The 25,016-nt window shown below is 41.5% G+C and overlaps 1 protein-coding gene across 10 annotated transcripts in view; it reads left to right on the top strand.

Annotated features, from left to right (window-relative positions):
* Window positions 1-25,016, top strand: part of ltbp1 (latent transforming growth factor beta binding protein 1) — a 208,993-nt gene that overhangs the window by 145,580 nt on the left and 38,397 nt on the right. For all 10 annotated transcript variants that reach the window (XM_044215118.1, XM_044215115.1, XM_044215114.1 and 7 more), the window contains 4 exons: window positions 1,601-1,723; window positions 10,868-10,993; window positions 11,157-11,285; window positions 23,794-23,922. In XM_044215118.1, the coding sequence (XP_044071053.1) occupies window positions 1,601-1,723; window positions 10,868-10,993; window positions 11,157-11,285; window positions 23,794-23,922 (507 nt within the window). The remainder of the gene's footprint in view (window positions 1-1,600; window positions 1,724-10,867; window positions 10,994-11,156; window positions 11,286-23,793; window positions 23,923-25,016) is intronic.

The raw sequence follows: 25,016 nt of genomic DNA, 5'->3' as shown, positions 1-25,016 counted from the left end.
TGTTTTCTAACATTATGTCCGCCTCATTGTTTCCCTCGGGACATGCTTCCCCCTCTAGCTGGTAACTGTTGTCAGGGTCATCTAGGGATGGGTTCTGATAGCCAGTTCCAGTCTGGATCTGGTTCCAAGTTGGTAAAATACCTGCATTTGTCAAGCTCTGTGGCCAACAAATCCCTCGTCAAATATTTCATGCACAATCTCTGCAAAGATGGTGACGTCGATTTATTTAGTTGATATTTGGTGAATGATAAAGTAGAATGAATGCTATTTCCGCTGTGTTTTTACTCCTGCAGCTGTAGCACAGCCCCCTAGTGAGGTGCAAACTCTGTTTTCCCTCGCAGCAAAAGAAGAAATTTGTGTCACAGAGCAATGACAAAATATGTGGTGAAAGCCATACAACCTTTCAGCCCTGTAGAATCTCTGTTGTTTAAGTATGATACTGAGTGAAATAAAAACAGTACATGTTTTTCAAACTAAGATGTCACTACCCTACAAAACAAACTACCTTAAAATCGGGTTTCGGAACTGGATTCAGATTTGCTAAAATGCAATTGAATCCCATCCCCAGTCATCGTTGTGGAATGACAGCAAGGGAAGAACATTTGTTCACCAAGGAATGGCCAAAGTAAGGGAACAAAAAAGTGCAGTAAACACCGCAGATTACATGAACAACTTAAAGCAATTAACGTTGTGAGTACAATGGTATCACAACTGGTAGAATTGAAGGGCAGAGCTACAAAAATAAAACCCAAGTTGTAATAAACTGTTGATTTCCTTTAACTAATGATGACTTGGAGTCATCCCAGGGATTGTGCGGAATATGCTGCAGAGCTTGTCAGAAACTGTGGTGGTCAGAATAACCCTATAAATATAAACTCTGTAATAACTGCAAATATCAAGTGCCATTAAAAGAAGTTGTTACCTCATAAACATGCATTAGCTCTGGGCAGTGTTTGTATGAATGACATTATGGCTTTACCATTCAAGAACCTTTTGAACCTAAGTTACTTTTTTGTTCATGCTGACCAAACTGGAGACTTAATTTCCTGGGTTTATAAGTCTTTCAGGCCTCACACAACACCAGAAGACGTTTTCAGAGTTATGCTGATGCCGTTGGAGCTCATGGCTCTGGATCAACAAATTATGGAATTTCAACATTTACTCTACAGTTGATTTTAGTGCAACATAAACAGTTCATTATCAATATAATATTAACAAATTATAATATGCTATTCCAATTACTATGCCTGTGTTTATCTGAAGTCTTAAGCCCTCAAGGATTTAATTAGATCAGCTCTCAACACTGTGTACCACTCTGACTATAAATCAAAGCTCTCACTGCTTCTACAGTATGTGCAAAGACATTTCAGTCAGTTGTTCAGTGTTATACAAGCAGCTTGTTCATTATTGTTTACAAATGGTCTTTATAGCAATTACATTAAATATTAATTTATAATTTTATTTAGGAGAATTTACTGCTCATTGTATATCTGCTGTTCAGCAACTAAAGTGCGGGTCAAAAATGTGAGAGAAATCCATAGCTTGAAGCTGTGCATTCTGTTTATGTGATGTAGTTGTTCCATTGTTTTTGTTGTTTCAGATATAGATGAGTGCCAGGATCAGCGGGTTTGTACCAGAGGCCACTGCCAGAACACCGAAGGCTCCTTTATCTGTCAGTGTGGGCTAGGTTTCAGAGTGTCCCCGGCTGGGGACCATTGTGATGGTATGATATAAAGTACTGTCAGTACTGTATACACATTTTAAGGACCATACTATAATTTTAATAATAATAATAAACTGTGTACCCAAAAATGTTTTTTGGGTACTTTTTAAAACAAGAGTTACAAAGTGCTTTACAGTATAAAAACAAGCTTTAGGGCACTGTCACACCTGTAGTTGGTGATGTGCATATGTGTTGCAAAATGATCTTGTATGAATATAGGCTTTATATTGCTTATACAGATCGGGAGATTGCTTTAAAACAGGCCTATTCAGCTGGCGGCCCGCGGGCCACATCCGGCCCAGAAGCAACCTCCGAGTGGCCCAGCATACATAAATCTGATATATGACAAAATAAGTAAACTACATATATTGTGTATGGAAGTAGCTAACGAGTGAGCCATCTCGCTTCCTTCTCATCTGTGTTGAGAGCTGCACGTGCGCAGTACTGATCAGGCAGGATGTTTACAGATGTAGTGACGCCGCCAATCATATCTTTCACAAATCAATGTTTTCTCACGTGAGTTGCGACCAGCTTAGTAGCATTTCAAAACATCTGGCTATTGACAGTCACAAGTAGGGAAGTGCTTTACTGAAAATACAACCTGAAACGTAAACTGATGGTTTTCATTGTCAAATTTACGTTTCAGGCTTAACAGAGACATATTTTCAGTAAAGCACTTCCCTACTTGTGACTGTCAATAGCCAGATGGTTGAATAGCTTCAGATACCACCTCACAAAGGGGCCAGGGTTTAAACTTCTGTCTCAGTTCTCTTATTTAATTGTTGACACAACTATCTCTGCCACTTTTCATGTGAGCAATCAAGTGCAACAGTATGAATGTCTTCAAAGAGAGACTGTCTGAAAATGTGTGCCGTTCGGATCAGGTATAAACACTCTTGCCTTTAGATGTGGTTGGATAATGCGTCATGCAGTACGAACTACTTTTCAAGCATAACCCGACCCTTACTTTCACAACACAAACAAACCTCCAGAGTTTGATTGGTAGCAGACCGAGACCCGCCTCTTCAGGCAGTCTCAGTCTGGTTATTAAGTCTGCACCAGAAGTTGATTGACAGCTTTCACACCAACCCAAACAAACTGTACTAAACGAGCAAATGCACTAGAATTTGTTTTAGCACCCTTAAATTATTAACTACAAATGGCTTATAGTTCACATTGCTGCTGACCATTTTCCAAATGATACCATGGCTTGTTGATTAATTAATTGAATAAATTTTTCTACCTTCCAGGCAATCATTTGTTTTCTCTTCATGTAATCCATCACAGTGAACAAAATCAACATCAATAATTACAATAATAATTATTATTAATATGATACTATATGATATTTAATTTTATTTCTATGGCACATTCATGCATATAATGCAGCACAAATTGCTTTACATAAAAGCTAATAATAATGACATTTGCACAAAAACAACACAAAAAAGCTGTAAAAGAAATGGTAAAAAGTCTTGCAGCAAAGTTTCCAGATGGATACCGTCAAATTACAGCAAATAACCAAAATTACATGTAATAAACTGGAAATATACAGAGCAGGTTTTACAGTCAAAATAAATTAAATTACAGTATATTATTGTTGATAAATGTTCATTAAACCATGGGAAAACAGATATATTATATCAAAGTACATTCAAAGCAACTACCTTTCAGGTTAATCTTTATTACTTTATGAAACAGCCCAGTCTATCTACAGTAATTTCCCATTACATTACTTTTTCATGTACAATAACAAAGAAATAATGTATAAAAATGTAATGTACATAAAACCAAAGACACATGTCTGTACATTTACAGTATTAGGCATTTTAGAAATCTATTATATTATATAAGTTCATTGGACAGTGAGAAAACAAGCATAGTATATCAAAAATAGCTACAGTTCACTGTAGATTTAGGTTATTTAGTAGTTAATTTATGAAACTGCCCCATCCACCTACAGTGATTTCCTGTAAGACTGTGGTTTCTCCAAGTAAAAAAAAACTGCAACACAATGTATAAACACAGAATATGTACTTTTAATCAAAATGTAATTTCTGCACATATTAGTTTGTCATTTTAGAGAATTGTAATGTTAAAAATATTTCATTGGACAATGGAAAACTAAGCATTGTATGTCAAAATACATGAACCATAGCTATATTTAAACATTATTGCTGTAAATTTAGGGTATTACGCAGTTATATTATGGAATTTCCCATTATATCTACAGTGATTCCCTATTAAAATATGGGTTTTACTATATTCAAAACAAGGAAATAATGTATAAACATGTAATAAGTACCTTCAATGAAACATAAAGGTCTGTAAATTTAAGGCATTAAACAGTAATTTTAGTGAATTGTGAACAGATATTTATTGTTAAAAATGTTCATTTGACACTGGAATACCAAGCATAGTATGTCAGAACTACAGTGGTCGACAAGGGCAAACACACTGCAGCTTAAGAAAACACATGCAAATAGACAAAACACAAGCAAATTAAAAAAACCTCTTCGTTAATTTGAAAATACATGCGCAGCATTTAGACAACACACTGCAAATAGCCTACACAAACACACTGCAAATACACAAAACGACAATGGTGTTTCCAGAGGACACTAAAAAGTGTGGGTTTCTGACTTCTGCTACTGCTCTACTTTGTACATGCGCTGAACGTGACCGCTGCATGTGCCTCACAAGATCTTGCAGAGCGAAAAAGTGGAATTATCAGTAATTTCAATGATTTGTGAGGAGTATTGTAGAAAAGGTTTCAGTCGTAGTCATCTGGACACTGTTTTCAGAATCAAGATGTTTCGGCTCCCATCCGGAAGTCATTCTCAATTGTGAAAAATGGGACGGGAACTAGAAATTTAAGCTACTCTGTGTTACATAAGCCCTGCCCTCAGGAAGGAATCTACCTGAGTATCTGTTAATAGCTAGTTTCACCTGAAACTGACCTAATTGTTTCCAAGATGGCCCAGTAATCAGTCATATTGTTTTCTGGCTGCACCTACCTCATCACTGTTAAGTACCTGATTAGCATGTGATTGGCTTGACCAAGGTGTTAATACACTGTGATAGACTTTGGGCAGATTGAATCTCAGACCACCATTTCTGTTCAAAGAGGGGTTCTCTTTTTTCACAAAAATGGCTTCCTTGACACCCCGTTCAAACCAACACTTCTCTCTACTTAGAATCTTTACCTCGCTGTCTTCAAATGTGTGGTTTGTAGCTTTTAGATGCAAATGGACGGTGCTCTGTAATCCTGAGTTACCGTGTCGTCTGTGCTGATAAAGTCTTTTGTGAAGTGGCTGTTTGGTCTCACCTATGTACCGTCCGTTCTGTGCAGTTTTCCTCACTACACTGAATGGAGTAGACTACATTGCTCTGTTTTTGTGTGGGCAACTTGTCCTTAAGGTGAACGAGTTTCTGTCTTAAAGTGTTGCCTGGTTTAAAGAAAACAGGAACATCGTGCTGTCTAAAGATCCTTTGTAGTTTTTCAGACAGTCCAGATACATAAGGAATGGAGACACCGTTCCTTCTTGGTTCTGTTACACTTTTGTCCTGTTTTTTGGCTCTTTTAACTTTGTTGATAGCCCAAGTAGGATAGCTGAAGGTTCTGACCTGAAAATTGCAGGTCATCCAGTTTTTTATGTTCTTAAGGCATGCTTGAAGTTTAGCTAACTGATTAGTTTCATCTGGCTTGATCGATAGATATAATTGGGTATTGTCAGCGCGTTCATTTATTTGCAAAAGAAAAGTCTGAAGAGAAGCTATTCCTTAATTTGGTATTTATTAAAGCATTGGAGGATCAAAAGCATCTTGTACAAGGATCGTTTCTATTCCGAAAACCACAGTTAGCAAGCTGTTAATCTGTAGTCATCATCCTAAAAAATAATGAAATGAGAATGTACTATTAGGTTTATACAAAGGTGGGGAGGAGTTGTGGTTTAGACTTTAGCTCTCCCTTCGGTGGTGCACAGGCTGGTCCCAGCCTCTTGGCGCACGATTCCACCCTCCGTGTGGAGACAGCGCCCTAGTGGAGGAATCCTACACTTCCTCTGTTTGTAAGTTGCTAAAGTCTCTGCTTCGTTCCCCAAAACTGATACTTTTCCTCTCATGGCCATTACAATACATACTGTCCTCAGTACATGATGTTCTTTCTATATCCCTGTTTCTTTGTATAAATGTAAGCCTGTTTGCAACAGCTAATCAACTCTAACTAACTTTGGCGTGTATGGAGGATTCATCGTTAACATGTACAAACTGAAATCGATCTGACAGACAGGATCTAAACCAACTAAATGAGATACTTCCAGATTAGTGGAACTTTCTTTCAAGTTTTTGCGATGTTTGCTTTAATTTGCGGGTGTGGGGGTTATACCATGGAGCTAACCTTCTTCTTTTTTTGAGGGGCAATAGAGTCAAGTGTCGTTCGCAGTGAGCCTACAGCACTATCAGTAAGATAGAATATCTGTTATATTGAGACATGGCATTGAATTAAATGCAGATGGAATCACTTCCATAAATTAAGCAACAGCATTATCAGACAGACATCTAGTGTAGGAGTTTTTACCTAATGGCGTGTAGTCCAGTAATAAGAGTTCCAAAGTTATTAAATAATGGTCCGATAAAAAAGGATTATGTGGAAAGACTGTTAAATGTTCAATTTAAATGCCATATACCAGAACAAAGTCGAAGGTGTGGTTAAAATAGTGGGTTTATGTATACAACCCTGAGCTAATGCCTCCTCAATATACTCCTCCATTGCTCTTTGCTCTGGAATGGGGGTAGATCTTTCCACGAGGCACTGGCTCACCTGGCAGCAGGTCTATGGCGCAATCCCATGGTCGGTGTGGAGGCAGTTTAGCAGCTCTCTTAGCGCAGAACACATCGCGGAAGGAGGCGTAGCAGGGTGGAATATCCACAGACTGTTTCTCTCGCTGACTCTCTACGGATGTGGTGCAGACAGGAAGTGTCTTGGGGCGAGGAGTAGCAGGCAGGGGTAGGCGAGGGAAACAGTCTGGGAAACAGGAGCTGCCCCACTTCAGCACTTCACCAGTGGTCCAGGAGATGATGGGGTTATGCTGTTCCAACCATGGGCGCCCTAAAATCACCTCAGCGGTGGAACCCTCCAAAACCAGGAGATGTAGCTGTCCCTCATGCAGTAGTCCTACCCGGAGTTTAACAGGACCAGCACATGGGGCAACTGTGGCTTAGTGGTAGAGCAGGTCGTCCACCAATCGGAAGGTCAGCGGTTTGATCCCAGCTTCCCCCAGCATACATGTCACTCAACCCCCAAATTGGTGTGTGAATGATTAGTTTCTTTCAACTGATGAGCAGGTATGTAGTTAAAGCGCTTTGAGTAGTCAGAAAGGCACTATATAAGGACAGTCCATTTACCATTTACATACCTGGACACGTGCGCGGCTGAGTGGTCTGCCTGTCATGGAGTGGATCTGGTAGACGGTTGGCATGGTGGTGGTCTTGAGGTTGAGCTGGCGGCAGAGGGCACCAGATGAGGTTGCCGGCTGACCCGGAGAGGGCATGTGGGGGTGGATACGGAGTAATGAGCGTTACCATAGTGAAAAGGGGCTTCAGATTCTTAAACGAGGGAAGGATGGCGCTCACCATAGGCTGAAGAGGATGGATGGTGCCGCTCAGCGGGGGTCAGTCTGTTATTCTCCAGCTGCATGGCTGGTTCTGGAGGGCTGTGGATCTCTGGCTGGTGGAGGGATGGTGTGGATGATGACTGGCCCTGGTGTTCCTCTAAACACGCCTGCATATGGGTGGCAACTCTGATTGACAGTTGGATGAACTGTTCAAGACCGATGGTATCCTCGTATGCAGCGAGATGCAGCCGTACCCTGGGATCCAATCCCTGGCGAAATGAATAATAAGTTACTGCTCGTTCCATCTACTGGCTGCCGTGAGAGTCCGGAATTCCAGGGCATAATCGGTTACTGATCTGGAACCCTGTTTAAGGTGGTAGAGGTGTTCACCCGCAGATTAATCTCCAGCCGGTCTTCCGAATACCTCTTTGAAGTGGGAGATGAAGTTTGTCAGGGACTGAGTTACGGGTCCATTTTGTGCCCATATTGTCTCAGCCCATTGTAGTGTGCGTCCATTGAGCTGTGAAATGATGAACGCCACCTTGGAACGATCGTCAGGGTACAGATTCAGCTGCATTTCCAGAACCAGCGAACAATGCAGGATGAAGCCGTTGCAGTCCTCCGCCGAGCCAGAGAAGGGCGCTGGTTTGGCCATGGGACTGGCGTACACCGGAGGTGGTGGAGTGACGGTCCGGTCTTCTGTTACGGACAGAAGGGCAGGAGACACTGAGGTGGAGACAGATGTAGTTTTATTGGACACAGCAATGAGCACACAGTACGCAGGTAAGTGGTGGTTGATGGAGCAGTATAGAAGAACTAGCGGAACACTGATACCGTCCCTTGTAGAATGGAGGTGGATCTTGGGAACCGGAAGAGCACACACAGGAGATAGGAAAACTCACGACTGGACAAATGAACACAGGAGTGGAAGTACACACTGGCGTAGGTCAGGGAAGTAGTCCAGAAGGTGTCTGTCATCTATGGGAAGAGTCCTTAGTATCAACGAGACTGGACAACTGGCTGAGGTGAGTAGTGTGCCTTTATACTAGTGGTGATGAGGTGCTGATGGATAGCAGGTGTGTGTGATAGGGAGCAGGTCTGTGTGTATGTGGTTAGTACTCTGGTGAGGGAGTGCACTGTGATTGAATGACTGTGGAACCTGGCGTGTCCGTGACACAATAATTACTTTATCTGTTTTAAGGACTAAACTTGATAAAAACTTAGAGAATTCCGATAAAAATTCAGAATAAGGACCAGGAGTGCGGTATACTATAACAAATAGAATTGGCTGTCGTGTTTTCCAGGTTGGGTGTGAAAGACTAAGAACAAGTTTTTCAAATTAGTTATAATTTAGTTTAGGTTTAGGGTTGATTAATAGGTTTGAGATGAAGATGGCTGCAACTGCACCTCCTCGGCTGGTGCCTCGACAAATGTAAGAATTAATATGACTGGGCAGAGTGGATTAATTTAGGCACACATATTCTTCATGACCCAGCCAGGTTTCAGTAAGACAAAATAAGTCAATATGATAATCTGATATTAAATCGTTCGAGTGAATCGAGATCTGATGTTTAAGAGTCCACATTTAATTCTCCTATTTTGTTGTGCTATTTCAGCTGTGGTAATTTTTTTAGGTTTTTATATATAACTCCTCTTCTGTTTACTTTTGATTAAATTAATTTAAGTGGTCAGGGGGCAGACAACGTCACTAAGGAGTTTTGGGTGGGTAACTGCTCTGGAAGCATAGAGAAGCGTGTAGGACTGCAACTCTGCCTCCTGGTCTCCACTCTGGGTTGTCATGGTTTAAGTCCACTAATAAACACGATCATATTTCTAGATATGAGAGCTGCTCCATACAAAGTGGGATGAATGCCATCTTTTCTAGTCAGACCAGGTGTTTCCCAGAAAGTCCGCTAATCATCTACAAAGCCCACATCATTTGCTGGAAACCACCATGACAGCCAGCAGTGGAATGAAGACATGCGGCCAAACATGTCAAATGTCATCACGGGTCATTTCTTCATTATCTGTAAAATGTTACCTCACATTTTATGTAAAATTACATTTGAGTCTGTACAAAATACAATCAGTTGCCATTAGAAAACATAATATTAATGTAATCTTAAATTATGGTTAATTACCTGTAATTTTAAGGGTAAAACTTTAAATTGCTGCAAATATCTGTAAATCCACAGGCATTTCATTGTTTTATGGAACAAAGGGAACAATCTGTTTAAAAAAATACAGAACATTTAAAATAAGTTTTTTTTTCAGTGACGTACAAATATAAAAATTAGGATATATTTAGATAAAAGAAAAAAGATAAAATAACTGGAAGTTAAAACACTTTAGGAGAGAGGAATGTTAAAAAGATGTGTCTTAAGGGTTAGGGTTGTGTGTTTGTGTGCTGATTTTGTTTTAAATTGTCGTATTGTAAAATATACATGATCATTGTGTGATAATGCAGTTAGCAATATTTTTTATTGAAGAAGCTAACATATTCACATTATCCTGTTCATTTTCCATTGTTGCTTATCATTTGTCTTGCAGGTTAGTTTTTTGTTTATATACATATCGTGAGAATCCAAATATCAATGCCCAAAGTCCACCCCAAAGGGAGTTACCCTCTCCCACATTAAACACTGCTCCTGAACTGGAGCTGGTTTGTGTTGTTCTGCCTGTGTTTCGGTATCAGACTCCGTCTCGAACATGTCCAGGAACCGAAGCCATAGTTATCGGCTGAAGCGGCTTTGTTTTGGATCACTCTATCTTGCTCGTCAGGACCCGCCCTACTCTGCTTCTGATTAGCTAATAGTGCTTACCTAGGTACTGCGCACGTGCAACACCTAACAAAGATCGAATAGAAGTGAGATGCCTCACTAGCAAAACTGGAATGTTCAAGACACAGGGTGAAAAGAGGTGCTGCAGCAATGTGCAGTATGAGAAAAAAATATGGTGTTTTTTGAAAATGAAACGGTTTTGCATCTTTTGCTTATTATTTTTATATAAATCATGGATGGACATTATTGCCCTTCAGTCTAGTATACTCTATTTAAACTGATTAAATGATTTGTTAATGCACAGACATTTCACGCAGATGCTCTTGAGTGTGCAAACTGGTAACTTTGTTGTAACCAAATGTGTTTTACACAAGATTGCAACATGTGCAAAACTGTTGTTGTCACTCATAGAAAAACAGATCATTGAGATATAGCGTAACCCATTAAAGGTAAACAAAAAATGAAAAGATTTAGAATCCCAAAATTTTTGTTACATAACAACCCCAAAGGAAAAATAAATCAGTGTATCACTTACAGTCATTAATGTACTTAGAATTTTTAAATATGTAATCCAGCTCCAATTTACCCATGAATACATTTGCATAATTTGGTGCTACTAGTAACTATTTTTCCAGATTTAATTTGTCAACATAATCTGTGACACCCTTCTCTTAAAGATTTTCATTATTTCTGTAAATGAATGTTTCAACCTAAAAAACCTCCTCTCATAGGACTTGTCTATGTTCCAGATGTGGATGAGTGTTTAGAAGACGCCAGGCCCTGTGAGGCTGTCGGGGAGTGTGTTAACAACATGGGCTCCTACACCTGTACCTGCCCCAGGGGATACCGACAGATCAACGGCACCAGCTGCAGAGGTGATCACTGAAGCAGGGTTACATCCTCTCACCACCAGACGTGTTTCTGATCCAAGATTTAGACTTTCACGTGTTACAGTGACACAGTGTGTGTGGTGCTTGCTTGGATGGATGAACACACACATACACACACCTCAGTGGATTTCTGTCTTTGTCCTCCCAGATGTTGATGAGTGTGTGGATGAACCAGAGCTCTGTTCCCCCCATGGCGAGTGTCTCAACACAGAGGGATCCTATGTGTGTGTGTGTGAGAGTGGATTCACTGCCAACCTCGACATGCCCTCCTGTGATGGTAAGATGTGACTACATAGAAAAGAAACACACACACACACACACACACACACACACACAAGGTTGGGGTTTCATTCAATAGAACTTGTTTTTGAAAAATACATATGACGAACATGATTCTTAATTTCCTTCAAAAATCATATATGAGCATATTTAGATAAATCCCCTTCATTTAATGGTCCATGTTTAGGGTTGTGAAATTATCAGTATGCTGACGCTGACCTTTTCTTAACTAGTGATCAATACTACACAGGTTGTCTGTTGTACCTTTAAAGGATAGGGCTGATGGAATTCTATATTTTTCTTATTTTCAACAAATTCCATGAAAAGATCAAACCCAATGTTTTAGTCTCTCAGTACTTACTATGTACTGTCTGTGGCACTCAGCTGCAAGCCCTTTGGCTTTTACTGAGGCAAATCTTAAGAAGCTGGTCACAGATATCGTAGAAAAGGTTTCAGTCGTAATCATCTGGACACTGTTTTCAGAATCAAGACGTTTCGGCTCCCATCCGGAAGTCATTCTCAATTGTGAAAAATACTACTCTGTGTTACTTAAGCCCTGCCCTCAGGAAGGAGTCTCTGTTGATTACTCTGCCTAGTTTCACCTGAAACTGACCTAATTGTTTCCATGATGGCCGAGTAATCAGGCCTATTGTTTTCTGGCTGCACCTCCCTCATCACTGTTAAGTACCTGATTAGCATATGATTGGCTTGACCAAGGTGGTAATACACTGTGGTAATCGTTGGGCAGATTGAATCTCAGACCACCATTTCTGTTCAAAGAGGGGTTCTCTTTTTTCACAAAAATGGCTTCTTTGACTCCTCTTTCAAACCAACACCTCTCTCTACTTAGAATCTTCACCTCACTGTCTTCAAATGTGTGGTTTGTAGCTTTTAGATGCAAATGCACGGCGCTCTGCAATCCTGAGTTAGCGTGTCATCTGTGCTGATAAAGCCTTTTGTGAAGTGGCTGTTTGGTCTCACCTATCTCAGCTAGAAGCCATTTTTCACAATTGAGAATGACTTCCGGATGGGAACCGAAACATCTTGATTCTGAAAACAGTGTCCAGATGACTACGACTGAAACCTTTTCTACGATAGAACACTCCTGGACAAATGAGGGACTACACCGTCTGGTCACAGATATATCATTTTATTTTTTTTAAAGGCTCATGAATTTCGTAAAACAGCCGGACACTGTAGTTTTTAATAAACATCACTCAAACAGGAGGAAATAGTGCATTTGTTGGGGACTATTTTCAGCAACTGGTTGGGGACTACTTTCAGCAGCTGATTACTACCATGGAATCTCAGACCTAGACCAGGACAAAACTACTAAAAAGGACAGCAAAAGGAGGAGGAAATCAACAACAAAGATAAGAAAAGGAAAGAAACAAGAATACGGATTACCTACAGAACACTCCTGAGGGGTAGGGACATTTTTATTCAAAGAAAAACTGACTTCTAGAACATCCATGTATAAATATAACGGCTTAGCTCTTTATATAAAGAAAGTGGACAACACAACAGTATTTTGTGTTGGAAAATGGACCCAAAACAACTACAACCAAATGGATGGAGTCAAGATAATCTGGTCCACTACCCAGAGATGACCAGTGAAGCAAGGAGGAAGAAATACAGAAGCAAGCTGCTCAGAGACCACCCTGAAACACTCAGAGAGCAGACTTTAAAAGGCAAGGTGACAGAGCAATAATAACAGACCTGTTTTTCCCGGAGCACCCAGAATCTTGGCATTAAACTTTCCGTGAGCAATATAATGACCTTAAAATGAATGGCAACAAATCCATCCGACAGCTATATGCAGATACTGTACCAAAATTCAACATCACTTTAATCAACAAGCACAGGGATGGTTCAAGGGTCACAGACAAAACTGGAAGAGTTTGAAAGAGACTTCAGCAGACTGAAAACTCTCGCTGATGGGTAAAAAGGCCTCTGTGCCTTTAGCAACAGCACCTACAGCTCTTTCAGACTCAAACACCGGCCTTTAGCTCCCAGCACTACTGCTCCAACCTCCCATGTCCACATGCCTCCAGCACTCCTCCACCAGCCCGCTTCAGCAGCCCTCACACACCCAGGACACCAGTGTCAGTGCAGCACATTCAGGAGTGTCTCTCCCTCCTTGAAGTGTCTGGGTCTGACACAATTCAACAGCTAAAAGATGAAATGAAACTGTTTAAAGAACAAAGAAGAAGAAAGAAAGAAGAAAGCTTCATTGGACAAATGAAACTCTCAGACATGAATGATGTCAGATGAGAAAGGAGATGGAGCAGAGAGATACACTTCTTATCAATCTGGAGGAGAAGCTGCTTAGGATGGAAGCAACAGAGCAGCACCCTCAAAGTCCAGCCTTAGACATGGCCCCTTGCCCAACCAGATTAGAGCCAATCACAGAGGAACAGGGACCACTTTGTCACCGGCACCCTAAAACTACAATCCTCACTGACTCCAATGGCAGATTCCTGGAGCACAGAAAGCTGTTCCCTCGTCACAGTGTGGGGAAGTTCTGGTGCCTCAAAGTGTGCAGCACTAAATAAGGTCAACATCACCCAACACCCCACTTTGACAGATGAGCACCTGTATGACCACGTCCACCTGGATTGGGACCCTGTCTGGATGTTTGCTGAGGACCTGAGATGGACAACAGCTGACAGAGAGCCTCCAGTCCCACACCCCACCACAGGACCACCACAGCCCAGCCGTGGACAGCAACACACACCACACAGGCCAAGGGAGAGGATCCTTGAATCAACAATCAAAAATAATCAGAACCCCCTTGATTATCTAATTACAATGAAAGAGTTAATAAACAGCATAGACAAACTCAAATCGTGGACAGGCCCTGCTTCAAGTGTCTCATTGTCGCTTTCCTGACATCTGGAGCTGGGGGCTTATTTCCCCAATACATAAAAGTGGAGATAAACTGCCGAGGCATCTGTGTGAGCAGCAATCTGGGGAAGGTTTTTTGTAGCATTATCAATGCTCGGATGCTGGCCTTCCTTATGGAACACAACGTCCTGAGTAAAGGGCAAATTGGCCTTTTACCAAATCACCGCACTTTTGACATTGACTTTAAAAAGGCTTTTGAATCTATTTGGCAAGAGGGATTATTTTATAAAATTCTCCAAATCGGTGTAGGGGGTAACCTTTATGACATAATTAAGTTAATGTATGTCAGTAATGAATGTGGATTGAAAATTTAACTGAACTACAGATCTCTTCATTCAAGGAAGAGGCGTCTTTCAGGGCAACAGCTTGTCTCCAACTCTATTTAACTATCTACTTATCTACATTAATGACCTAGCAGTATGGATGGAGCAATCTGGAATCCCTGGCCTAACCCTTAACAATAAGGTTAAATTCCTGCTCTATGCTGATGACCTGGGCAGCATGACAATACAGAATATCTCCATAGTCAAGGACAGTCATGAAGGTTGACTGCACAATAGTTTTACGGTTGGAAGGAGACATCCTTTAATGCTATACAAGCAACCTAGTGTGATGTTTAAATTTTGAGTCAAATGTTGAATGTGAATCTTGAATGATAGTCTGCCAAATTCCTAAATATTTATAAGACTCAGCAAGAGTAATTATGATTACCTGGGTCTCAAAATCAGTGCCTCAGGTAACTTTGGTTTGGCAGTGAATGTATCGAAACAAAAAGCATATAGAGTATTTTATGCAATTAGAAGAACATTTTACAAAATAGACATACCAATTAGAATTTGGACTAAAATATTTGACAGTGTAATCCAACAAATCGCCCTCTATGGTAGTGAAGTCTGGGGTCCACTTAGTCATCAGGACTACACTAGATGGGACAAGCATCCCATAGAGGCCCTGCATGTTGAATTCTGTGGATCCACAGAAAAGAAAGAAATCCAAAGAAAAACACCAACCAATGCATGTAGGGCAGAATTAGGCCGTTACTCATTGATTATTAACATTAAAAAAAGAACACTTAAATTTTGGTTACATTTCAAATTGAGCCCCAAAGACACACTGAGATTTCAGGCACTACAAACCCAAGAACTGAACCCGAAAAAGAGTCCCTTCTGTCAGCTGGTCCTGAGACTTACTGATCAAATAACACCCAATACTGTTGCGGACCAGCACTGCTTTCCAACCACTAATCAGAGTAAACGAAATTATGAAATTAACAAAATATGCCTATCTGGAACATTGGACAAGTCAAACCAAAACTCAAAACAAACTTAATTGTTATCTGGTCCTAAACCATGACTATAAACTGGAAGAGTATTTATTTACTGTCAGAGATCCAAAGCAGAGACAAATCCTGACCAAATATAGACTCAGTGACCATAGTCTAGTCATAGAGAAAGGACGACACAAGACGTCCTGGCTACCAAGAGAGAAAATAGTCTGTGTCACAGATGCACTTCCTCTTAAAATGTGACAAATACAATAATATCAAAGTGGAATACTTATAGTAATTTGATTTGTTAATCCCAAATGTCACAGAGCTAAATGACATTAAAAAGCAACAGATTCTATTAGGAGAGGGACGTGCAGGTAACTTAGCTGCACAGTATGTGACTGCATGTCACAAACTGAGGGACACATAATTAATCACTGAACATGACAAATAATTATCATGACATAGCCTATCTTACATACATACACAAACACACATACACACAAAGTTACATATATATACACAGACAAAGTTACAGATACACATACATTTTAGTTTTATATAATGTTTTGATGTTATATATTGTATTTTATCGATGTTGTGTTATTGCTAATATCACTGTTATTGTGTTTTTTCCCCCAATATTACTATTTGTGTATTTGTTTTTATCTTTTATTTTTATTACTGGTTTGTATATTGTCCAAATATTTGATCGATTTGTACTTGGATGCTTTGGCAAAATTGTTTTTTAAAACTTTCATGCAAATAAAGCCTTTGAATGGAATTGAACGAGAGAGAGAGAGAGAGAGAGAGAGAGAGAGAGAGAGATATCATACAGTAGGACAATGTAAATTCCACATATAGTTCTTGTCAGTTAAGGGACTTATTCGGGCAGCCTGATAATAATGAGTAATAAGTAACAAATGCATGGACTAGTTTTTATGCATCATTTTGAGCCAGGATGTGCCTGATTTTTGCAATGTAGCTTTTGGGATTCGGGTAGAGCAGGTTTGGTTATTAGCAAAAATATCAAAGATATGTATGAATATTAATACAATTATTAATATTGATAAACAATCAATAACTTTAGCCCACAACCACCATCGTCAATTCTAAGCACCATAAGCATACAACAATCAGCAAGCATATAAGGGGTGAATGTGTGTGTCTGTGTATGTGTGTGGGACAATAGAGAAGGGGGTGCGAGGAGGGTGGCAGACGGGACCACGTGGGTGGTCGCCACACACAGATCGAAAATGGTGGGCAGACCGTGAAACTCAAACAATGGGGAGAGCCGAAATGGAGGACACACTATTTGTCCTCAAGATAGCATGATAGCATTGTTAACACACTCCCTGACAGCATGAAGCATAGCTATGTTATGCTACCATGCTATCTGGGTCGTTTGAGATGTGTGATGCGTACGTGTGTATATATACGTGTAAAGGTGTGTGGGTTACTGGAGGGGAAAGAGTCCTCAAATGAGAAATCTCAAATGCTGTGGCAAAGCACAATAGCTGTCCCTTTATCAAACAGTAAACTGACAACAAACTTTCGTTCAACAGCCGTGTTACTCAACTTTGGTCTGATAAAGCACAGTTATTAGCTTCCACTGTGGCTACAAACTAACACAGTTAAACGGCTCAGCGGTGTGGTACCGATACACAATGGAACGTGCTAAACACAACATCACACAGCAAAACAGGACACGGCGGTCCATTACTTTCCAAAATAAGCAAAGCACAATTCACAACAATGAAGCTTAGATGAAATAACACACAGTTACAAAACTTATCTCTGCCCAGACACAAGCCTCTTACTTGAGATTGCTCTTGGTAGTGATTTAATACGACAGTCCATTTGGAGCTATCCGTTTGGAGCTATCCGGTGAAATCCTCTCAGGCTTGGATACTGACAGTACTGATCGCAACAGATACTGGATACTGTCTGTGCTGTCGGCGGGTTCAACTGCGAAACTGTTCCTTCGAGTGGCAGCAGAGGGAGCAGTAGTCAACTTTCAGTGGGGAGTGAGCGAGGCTCAGCGGTGGTCTTTCTCTCTGTGAAGAAGCGGTAAAACCTGTTGTGGGAGATAACGATCAGGATCCAAAAGTGCATTCAGCAAACACAAAGCAGTCTGTTGCTTGTCCAGCAAGTTGAGACTTTTCTTAGGGAGTTGAAGTTCACGTGAAGCACCTGAAGCAACCAAGGTTACAATGGAAAGATGACGAGCTGGTTTGACGCGCTCAGCTTTATGGAGGTGATGACGTCATAGCTGTGTGCCAGGGTCTCCTGCACTGTGCTGCGCAGCTCGTCCAATAGAAATCCAGTGTTTGGATTCAAGCTAAAATTTTACGTCTAAGTGTGAATTAATGGCTGGTGGAGATTGGCATCGTTTCACTGTTTGTCTTTTGTTTTCCATTTAAGCCTCTTAGTGAATGCTTTACTTTCCCCAAGTATGCCTGTCTTAGTTCTCCACCCGTGGTGAGGCCCAACAGTTGCGTAGGTGAAAAAAAGGCAGTCCTTGAAGTTTGTGGGAGGTCGGGAGGTCTTTGGGGCCAAGTACAATAACTTTTTCATATATAATAACAGTTTTATCAGAAAATTGCAGGTCATCCAGGTTTTTATGTGCTTAAGGCATGCTTGAAGTTTAGCTAACTGATTAGTTTCATCTAAGATGGTGAATATTGTAAAAATGATACCTGCTAAACATCAGCATGTTGTGTTAACATTTAGCTCAAAGCACTGCACTGTGGCTAAGCTTCACAGAGCCCTTGGCGTGGCTGTAGACTCTTAGGAAATGCAGAAATGAGAAAGGAACTTATCAAGTTTAGTACAGATAAAGTAATTGTTGTAGGTGATTTTAATATTCATGTGGACGTCGATAATGATAGCCTTAGTACTGCGTTTATCTCATGATTAGTTTCAGTTGGCTTCTGTCAGAGTGTACATAAACCCACTTACTGTTTTAACCACACCTTCGACCTTGTTCTGGTATATGGCATTGAAAATGAACATTTAACAGTCTTTCCACAGAATCCTTTTTTATCGGACCATTATTTAATAACTTAAAGAAGATAATAAAACAAAGAAGGTTAATTCCATGGTATAACCCCCCAAACCCGCAAATGAAAGCAAACATTGTGAAAATTTGAAAGGAAATGGTGTTCGACCAATCTGGAAGAATCTGGTTTAGTCTGGCAAGATAGTCTTAAAACACATAGGAAAGCCGTCCGTAATGCCAGAGCAGCCTATTACTCATCATTAATAGAGGAAAATAAGAACAACCCCAGGTTTCTTTTCAGCATTGTAGCCAGGCTGACAGAGAGTCACAGCTCTATCGAGCCACTAAGCTAATCTATCAGATCAATCAAAGTTAGCACGCCAAAGTTAGTCACAGAGTTCCGCAAAGTTCTGTGCCTGGACCAATTCAATTCACCTTAGCTTCCTTTAGGCAATATTATTAGGAAACACTCCATAAACCTTTATTGTTATGCAGATGATACCCAATTACCAAATCCTTTAAAGTAGCTGTAATTAAACTGCTTCTTAAAAAGCCCACTCTTGATCCAGGGGTTTTAGCCAACTATAGACCTATATCTAACCTTCCCTTTCTCTCTAAGGTCCTTGAGAAAGCAGTCGCCAGTTAGTTGTGTGACTTTCTAAATAACAATTGTTTATTTGAGGATTTTCAGTCAGGATTTAGAGTGCATCATAGCACAGAGACAGCACTGGTGAAAATTACAAATGACCTTTTAATTGCATCAGACAATGGACTTGTCTCTGTACTTGTCTTGTTAGATCTTAGTGCTGCGTTCGACACCATTGACCATCACATCCTATTACAGAGACTGGAACATGTAATTGGCATTAAAGGAGCCACACTAAGCTGGTTTAAATCCGATCTATCAGTTCAATCTCAGTTTGTACATGTTAACGGTGAGTCCTCCGTGCACGCCAAAGTTAGTCATGGAGTTCCACAAGGTTCTGTGATTGGACCAATTCTATTCACCTTATATATGCTTCCTCTAGGCAATATTATTAGGAAACACTCCATAAACTTTCATTGTTATGCGGATGATACCCAATTATATCTATAGATCAAGCCAGATGAAACTAACCAGTTAGCTAAACTTCAAGCATCCCTTAAGGACAAAAACCTGGATGACCTGCAATTTTCTGATGTTAAACTTAGACAAAACTGAAGTTATTGTACTTGGCCCCAAACACCTCCGAGGCACATTATCTAAAAATATAGTTACTCTAGATGGCATTGCCCTGGCCTCCAGCAGCAGCATAAGGAACCTCAGAGTTATCTTTGATCAGGATTCATCCTTTAACTGCCACAAGAAACAAACTCAAGGACTGCCTTCTTTCACCTACATAACATTGCAAAAATCAGGCACATCCTGTCTCAAAATGTTGCCAAAAAACTAGTGCATGCATTTGTTACTTATTATTGCAATTCCTTATTATCAGGCTGCCAGAATAAGTCCCTTAAGACTCTCCAGTTGATCCAGAATGCTGCGGCACGTGTACTGAGAACTAGGAAAAGGGTTAGGGACTTCGGGCGGACGGCCTGGGGGCTGGACGTGTGCAGAGCTGGGAACCTTGGGCAGACGGCCCGGGGGCTGGATGTGTGCGGAGCTGGGCACCTTGGGTGGAAGGCCCGGGGGACTGGACCGGCGGCGAAGGCGGATCCCTTCTGGAGGCCGGCGAACCAAATCAGGGCCCGGCGACAGGACAGCAGGACAGGAAGCAGGTGACGGGGAGACTGGTAGAGGAGCTGGCAGAACCAGTGATGCCCGGGAACATGGAGCCTGCCACGCCAGCAGAGAAGGAGGGTGCTGCTGCTGCTGCGACCCAGCAGAGAGTTCAGCGGTGCACTGCGATCCAACCGGGAAAGGAGGCGGTTGCGATCCAGCAGCAACAAGGGATTGGTGCTGTGATGCAGCCGGGAAAGGAGGCGGTTGTGATCCAGCAGCGACAAGGGATTGGTGCTACTGCGATCCAGCCGGGAAAGGAGAGATCCAGCAGAGAGTCCTGGAACAGGGGGCTGCTGCGATCCAGCAGAGAGTCCTGGAACAGGGGGCTGCTGCAATCCAGCAGAGAGTCCTAGAACAGGGGGCCGCCACGGCGCAGGGACTGGGGGCTGCCGCGGCGCATGGACTGGGGTTCTGGGGCGCTGGGCAGCGACGGCTCTGGGGCGCAGGGCAGCGGTGCAGACGAGCAGCTGGGCAGCGGTGCAGACGAGCATCGGTGGGAGCCACGCTTCCTCCTGGGGGGTTTCTCAGAATGCGCCAGGACAGCAACGGACTGAGGTACCACCTGGTTTGCAGACTAAGATGCTGACTGGAGACTAGCACGCAGGAGGTAAGCATGCACGGATATTAGCTGGGGACTAGCAGGCTGGAGTGCAGGCTGATGACTGGCAGGCCGGGGTGCAGTCTGATGACTGTGAGGACTCCCAAGAGCCAGGCAGGTGCCCAGGTATGGGTTCGGAGCTGCGACCAGTTCGGGACAGGCAGATTGCAGGCTCACTTAACCGAGCCTGACTGATAAAGGGCTAGTAGGCAGGGAGTCAGGCTGGTTGCTAGCAGGCCGGGAGTCAGGCTGGGGACGGGGAGCAGTCAAAAAGTCCTTGGTCCACTCAGGAACAGAGTCCCTCAGCCAGGGTTTGGAGGACACAGCAAAAAGCGCACCAGCTATGGCTGGCTGCCTGGACTGTTCACTGCTGGCTGTCCTCCAAAACTCCTGCAAGCTCCAAAGGCCCAAGACCAGTTCGTCCAGCTCGTTGGACATGGTGTCTGCTGGGTCCATTTTCTGTCGTATGTAGCACAGTATGAGGACCCAAATGCAGAAGACCAGGAAGCGGTATGTGGATGAAGTAGCCGGATGACTTCAGTTATTTATTTGGTGATGTAGCTCACAGACAGACAGACAGACAGACAGGCAGGTAGGCAGATACAGGTCCAGGTAATAGAAAACGGGTTACAGGCTGGCAGTGGTCGAAACCAAGAAATAAGTCCAACAAGGCTAAACAAATCCGACAGGGAGCAGGCAAAGTTCAAAGTCCAGAATCCAGACAAGGTCCAAGGGAGACAAGGAATAATTCCAACAGAACTCACTAGAAACAACTGCCTGGCAGCTTGACATAGGTACAATGATACAATTAAACATGCACATGACAGGAACAACGACCCGACAATGAACAAAGGAAAAGACCCGGACTAAATACACTAAGGGCAAGGGAGACAACGAGACACAGATGCAAACAATCAAGGTGGGGCCAATACTCAAAACTGGAGGGAAAGCAAACAGGGACAGGAAGTAAACCAAGAGACACACAAGGAGAGGAGCACACTACAAAATAAAACAGGAAACAGGACAAAACATCAAACTATGACAGAGACACGTTATCTAAAATTACTCTAGATGGCATTGTCCTGGCCTCCAGCACCACCATATGGAATCTCGGAGTTATGTTTGATGAGGATATGTCCTTTAACTCCCACATGAAACAAACTTCAAGGACTCAGTTTTTTCACCTACGTAACATTGCAAAAATCAGGCCTATCCTATCTCAAAATGATGCCGAAAAACTAGTCCATGCATTTGTTACTTTTAGGCTGGATTATTGCAATTCCTTATTATCAGGCTGCCAGAATAAGTCCCTAAAGACTCTCCAGTTGATCCAGAATGCTGCAGCACGTGTACTGACAAGAACTACAAAAAGAGAGTTTTTCTCCAATATTAGCTTCTCTGCAGTGGCTCCCTGTAAAATCCAGAATAGAATTTAAAATCCTTCTCCTCACCTTCAAAGTTCTTAATGGAGCTCATAGAACCCTATTACCCCACTAAAACACTGCGCTCCCAGAATACAGGGTTACTTGTGGTTCCTAGAGTCTCCAAAAGTAGAATGGAGTTTAAGATTTGGATCCCATTTGCTCTCATGTTCCTGCTCGACAACTACTACTACAATTATTATTAGTCTTATTATTATTAAATCGTAAATGGACTGTACTTATATAGTGCCTTTCAAAGCGCTTCACACACTACATATCATATCACATATCACATTCACCCACTGATGACAGATGCTAACTGCTCATCAGTCCAAGGAAACTAATCATTCACACACACTCACACACTGAAGGCACAGCCCTCGGGAGCAATTTGGGGTTCAGTGTCTTGCCCAAGGACACTTCAACATGTAGGCTGGGGGAAGCCGGGATCGACCTTCCGATTGGTGGACGACCCGCTCTACTATTAAGCCACAGCCGCTGAAAATTATGTTATTCCTGTCATTATTATTACTATTATTATTTTATTAATAATAATAGTAAATCTATGTGGAATTTGCATTGTGCTACTGTATGCTCTTTACCTCCTGCTCTCTCTCTCTTTCTCTCTCTCTCTCTCTCCCTCTCTCAACCCAACCAGCAGCGACCACCCTGAGTCTGGTTCTGCTCGAGGTTTCTCCCTCTTAAAAGGAAGCTTTTTCTTACTTCCATCGCCAAGTGCTTGCTCTTGGTGGGAATTGTTGGGTCTTTGTAAATACCATTATAAAGAGTATGGTCTAGGTCCTGCTCTATAGGAAAAGTACAATGAGATAACTTCTGTTATGAATTTGAAAACAAGAAAGAAAGATATGAAAAAAATCTCCCATTTCTTTAAACATATATGCTGCTCCTATACTCTCCACCATGGCAGGAGTCTTGGCCTCTGTGCCAGAGCTTTTTTAATGCCCTTTCCTGCCTTAGAAAATACAAAGAGAAAAGGAAAAAAATGAGAGGAAAAGAAACAGACGGAAGCCTCTGAGCTGGCTGTCTAGACAAGGAGGGATATTTGTTGCTCTCTGCCTCATGATTTATGCAGGGGGATCCGACTAAAGTGTGAGTGTGTGAGTGTGTCTGAGTGTCTACCTTTATGAGAACAGTTAATGCTGGTCTTTTTTACAACTTTTTACACCAGCTGCTACAATCGCAGTTGTCAGTACTGTGTTTGATCCACTGCAATCAATTTTCACCTTTCATGTCACTTCCTTAATCAGTTTGGAAGGAAAGAAAGGAAAACACAGCAGAAGTTGTGTGTATTGCTGTGTGTGTGTGTGTGTGTGTGTATGTCTTTCAGTCTGCAAACAATCAGCATATTTTTATTTAGCAGATGTTCATACCACAGTGCAATTTATAATGAAATCATCAACAATAAAATAAGATGTTAGAGAAACATATAATACAGAGGCTTGTAATGAGTGTTAGAATGGAAAGGATGGAACAAATCACAAAAGGAAAAAGCATTTGACATTTCTTGGCTTTGTTTGCTTGTTCTCTAGATATTGATGAGTGTGGGCTAAATGAGACAATGTGCGGCCCTCATGGCTTCTGTGAGAACAGACTGGGTTCCTTCCGATGCCTCTGTGACCAGGGCTACCAGGAGTCCCAGGATGGCCAAGGCTGTGTGGGTAAGTGTTGGAGTTTTGGTATGTACACATTAAGCTGAAGGTATTGTTTCTATAGTGTACTCACATATGAAATGTATTCAATCAGACCCCACATAAACTTCAAATCATATGCTTACAGTCAAGGTCTAGCTTACTGTAATAGTTTGCAAATAACAGACAGAAAAGTGGTAAATTATGTCAATACATTTATTATAGGGCAAACAAGCATCAAAATACAACAATACTTCACAGAAAATGAAACACTCCATACCAGCCATGCATCTATCACTACTTCACTATCTTCATTTGTCAAATATTATTAAAAAGCAGTTTCCTTTCCTAATTTTGCACTAATGAAGCAGCATGTACCTGTTTGATGGAGATAGATGCCTTAAAAGGGCCGGGTCGCATCATGAAAGGTTGCTACATGGCAATGGCTGCACATGTAGATGCAGCAGCTGCTAGCTCTTTCAAACTTCACTACATTTTTGTTTTAATCTGTTATATTTTTCGGCTTTGCTGAAACATCATTGAATGATGTCTGATTGGATTTGATATAAATAGCTAAGCCTAAATTGTCCAAATCAACTGGATCAGAAGATGTTGACTATGGCAACGGCTGTGCATGCGGCCTGTAGCTCCTTCAAACTCTGCTAGCTACATTCTTGTTTTTCATCTGTTACTTTTATTTTCGGGTTTTTTGCTGAAACACGCATGTAGGAAATCTACGTGTTGCTGCCTGCATTCTGTATTAACATGTAGTGAATACGAAGCAGCAGCAATTTAATGCTGGATAAGAGATAATGCACAAATTAGCTTTGTGAGGGAATTAACCTGAAATCAGGTAGTAAGAGGTAAAACAAGGAACTGATATGTAAAGTGACTGAAAGTATGTTACAGAAAATGAAGGGCAACGACTTATACGTAAAACATTTATTACACACAGAACTAACAACACACAAACAACTTGACACACAAATGAATGGATAAATGCATCCGTGAGTAAAGATGAATATCGCAATGAATAATTAACGAATGAATGACCATAAATGGATCATTTTGGCATTGACCAGTGAAAATCCCCCTGTATGTGCCGTTCAGCAACTGAGAGAAGT

The sequence above is a fragment of the Siniperca chuatsi genome, linkage group LG11, assembly GCF_020085105.1.
Source record: "Siniperca chuatsi isolate FFG_IHB_CAS linkage group LG11, ASM2008510v1, whole genome shotgun sequence".
Classification (NCBI taxonomy): Eukaryota; Metazoa; Chordata; class Actinopteri; order Centrarchiformes; family Sinipercidae; genus Siniperca; species Siniperca chuatsi.
Note: the sequence above shows the minus strand (reverse complement) of the source record. Positions and strands in the feature narration are given on the sequence as shown.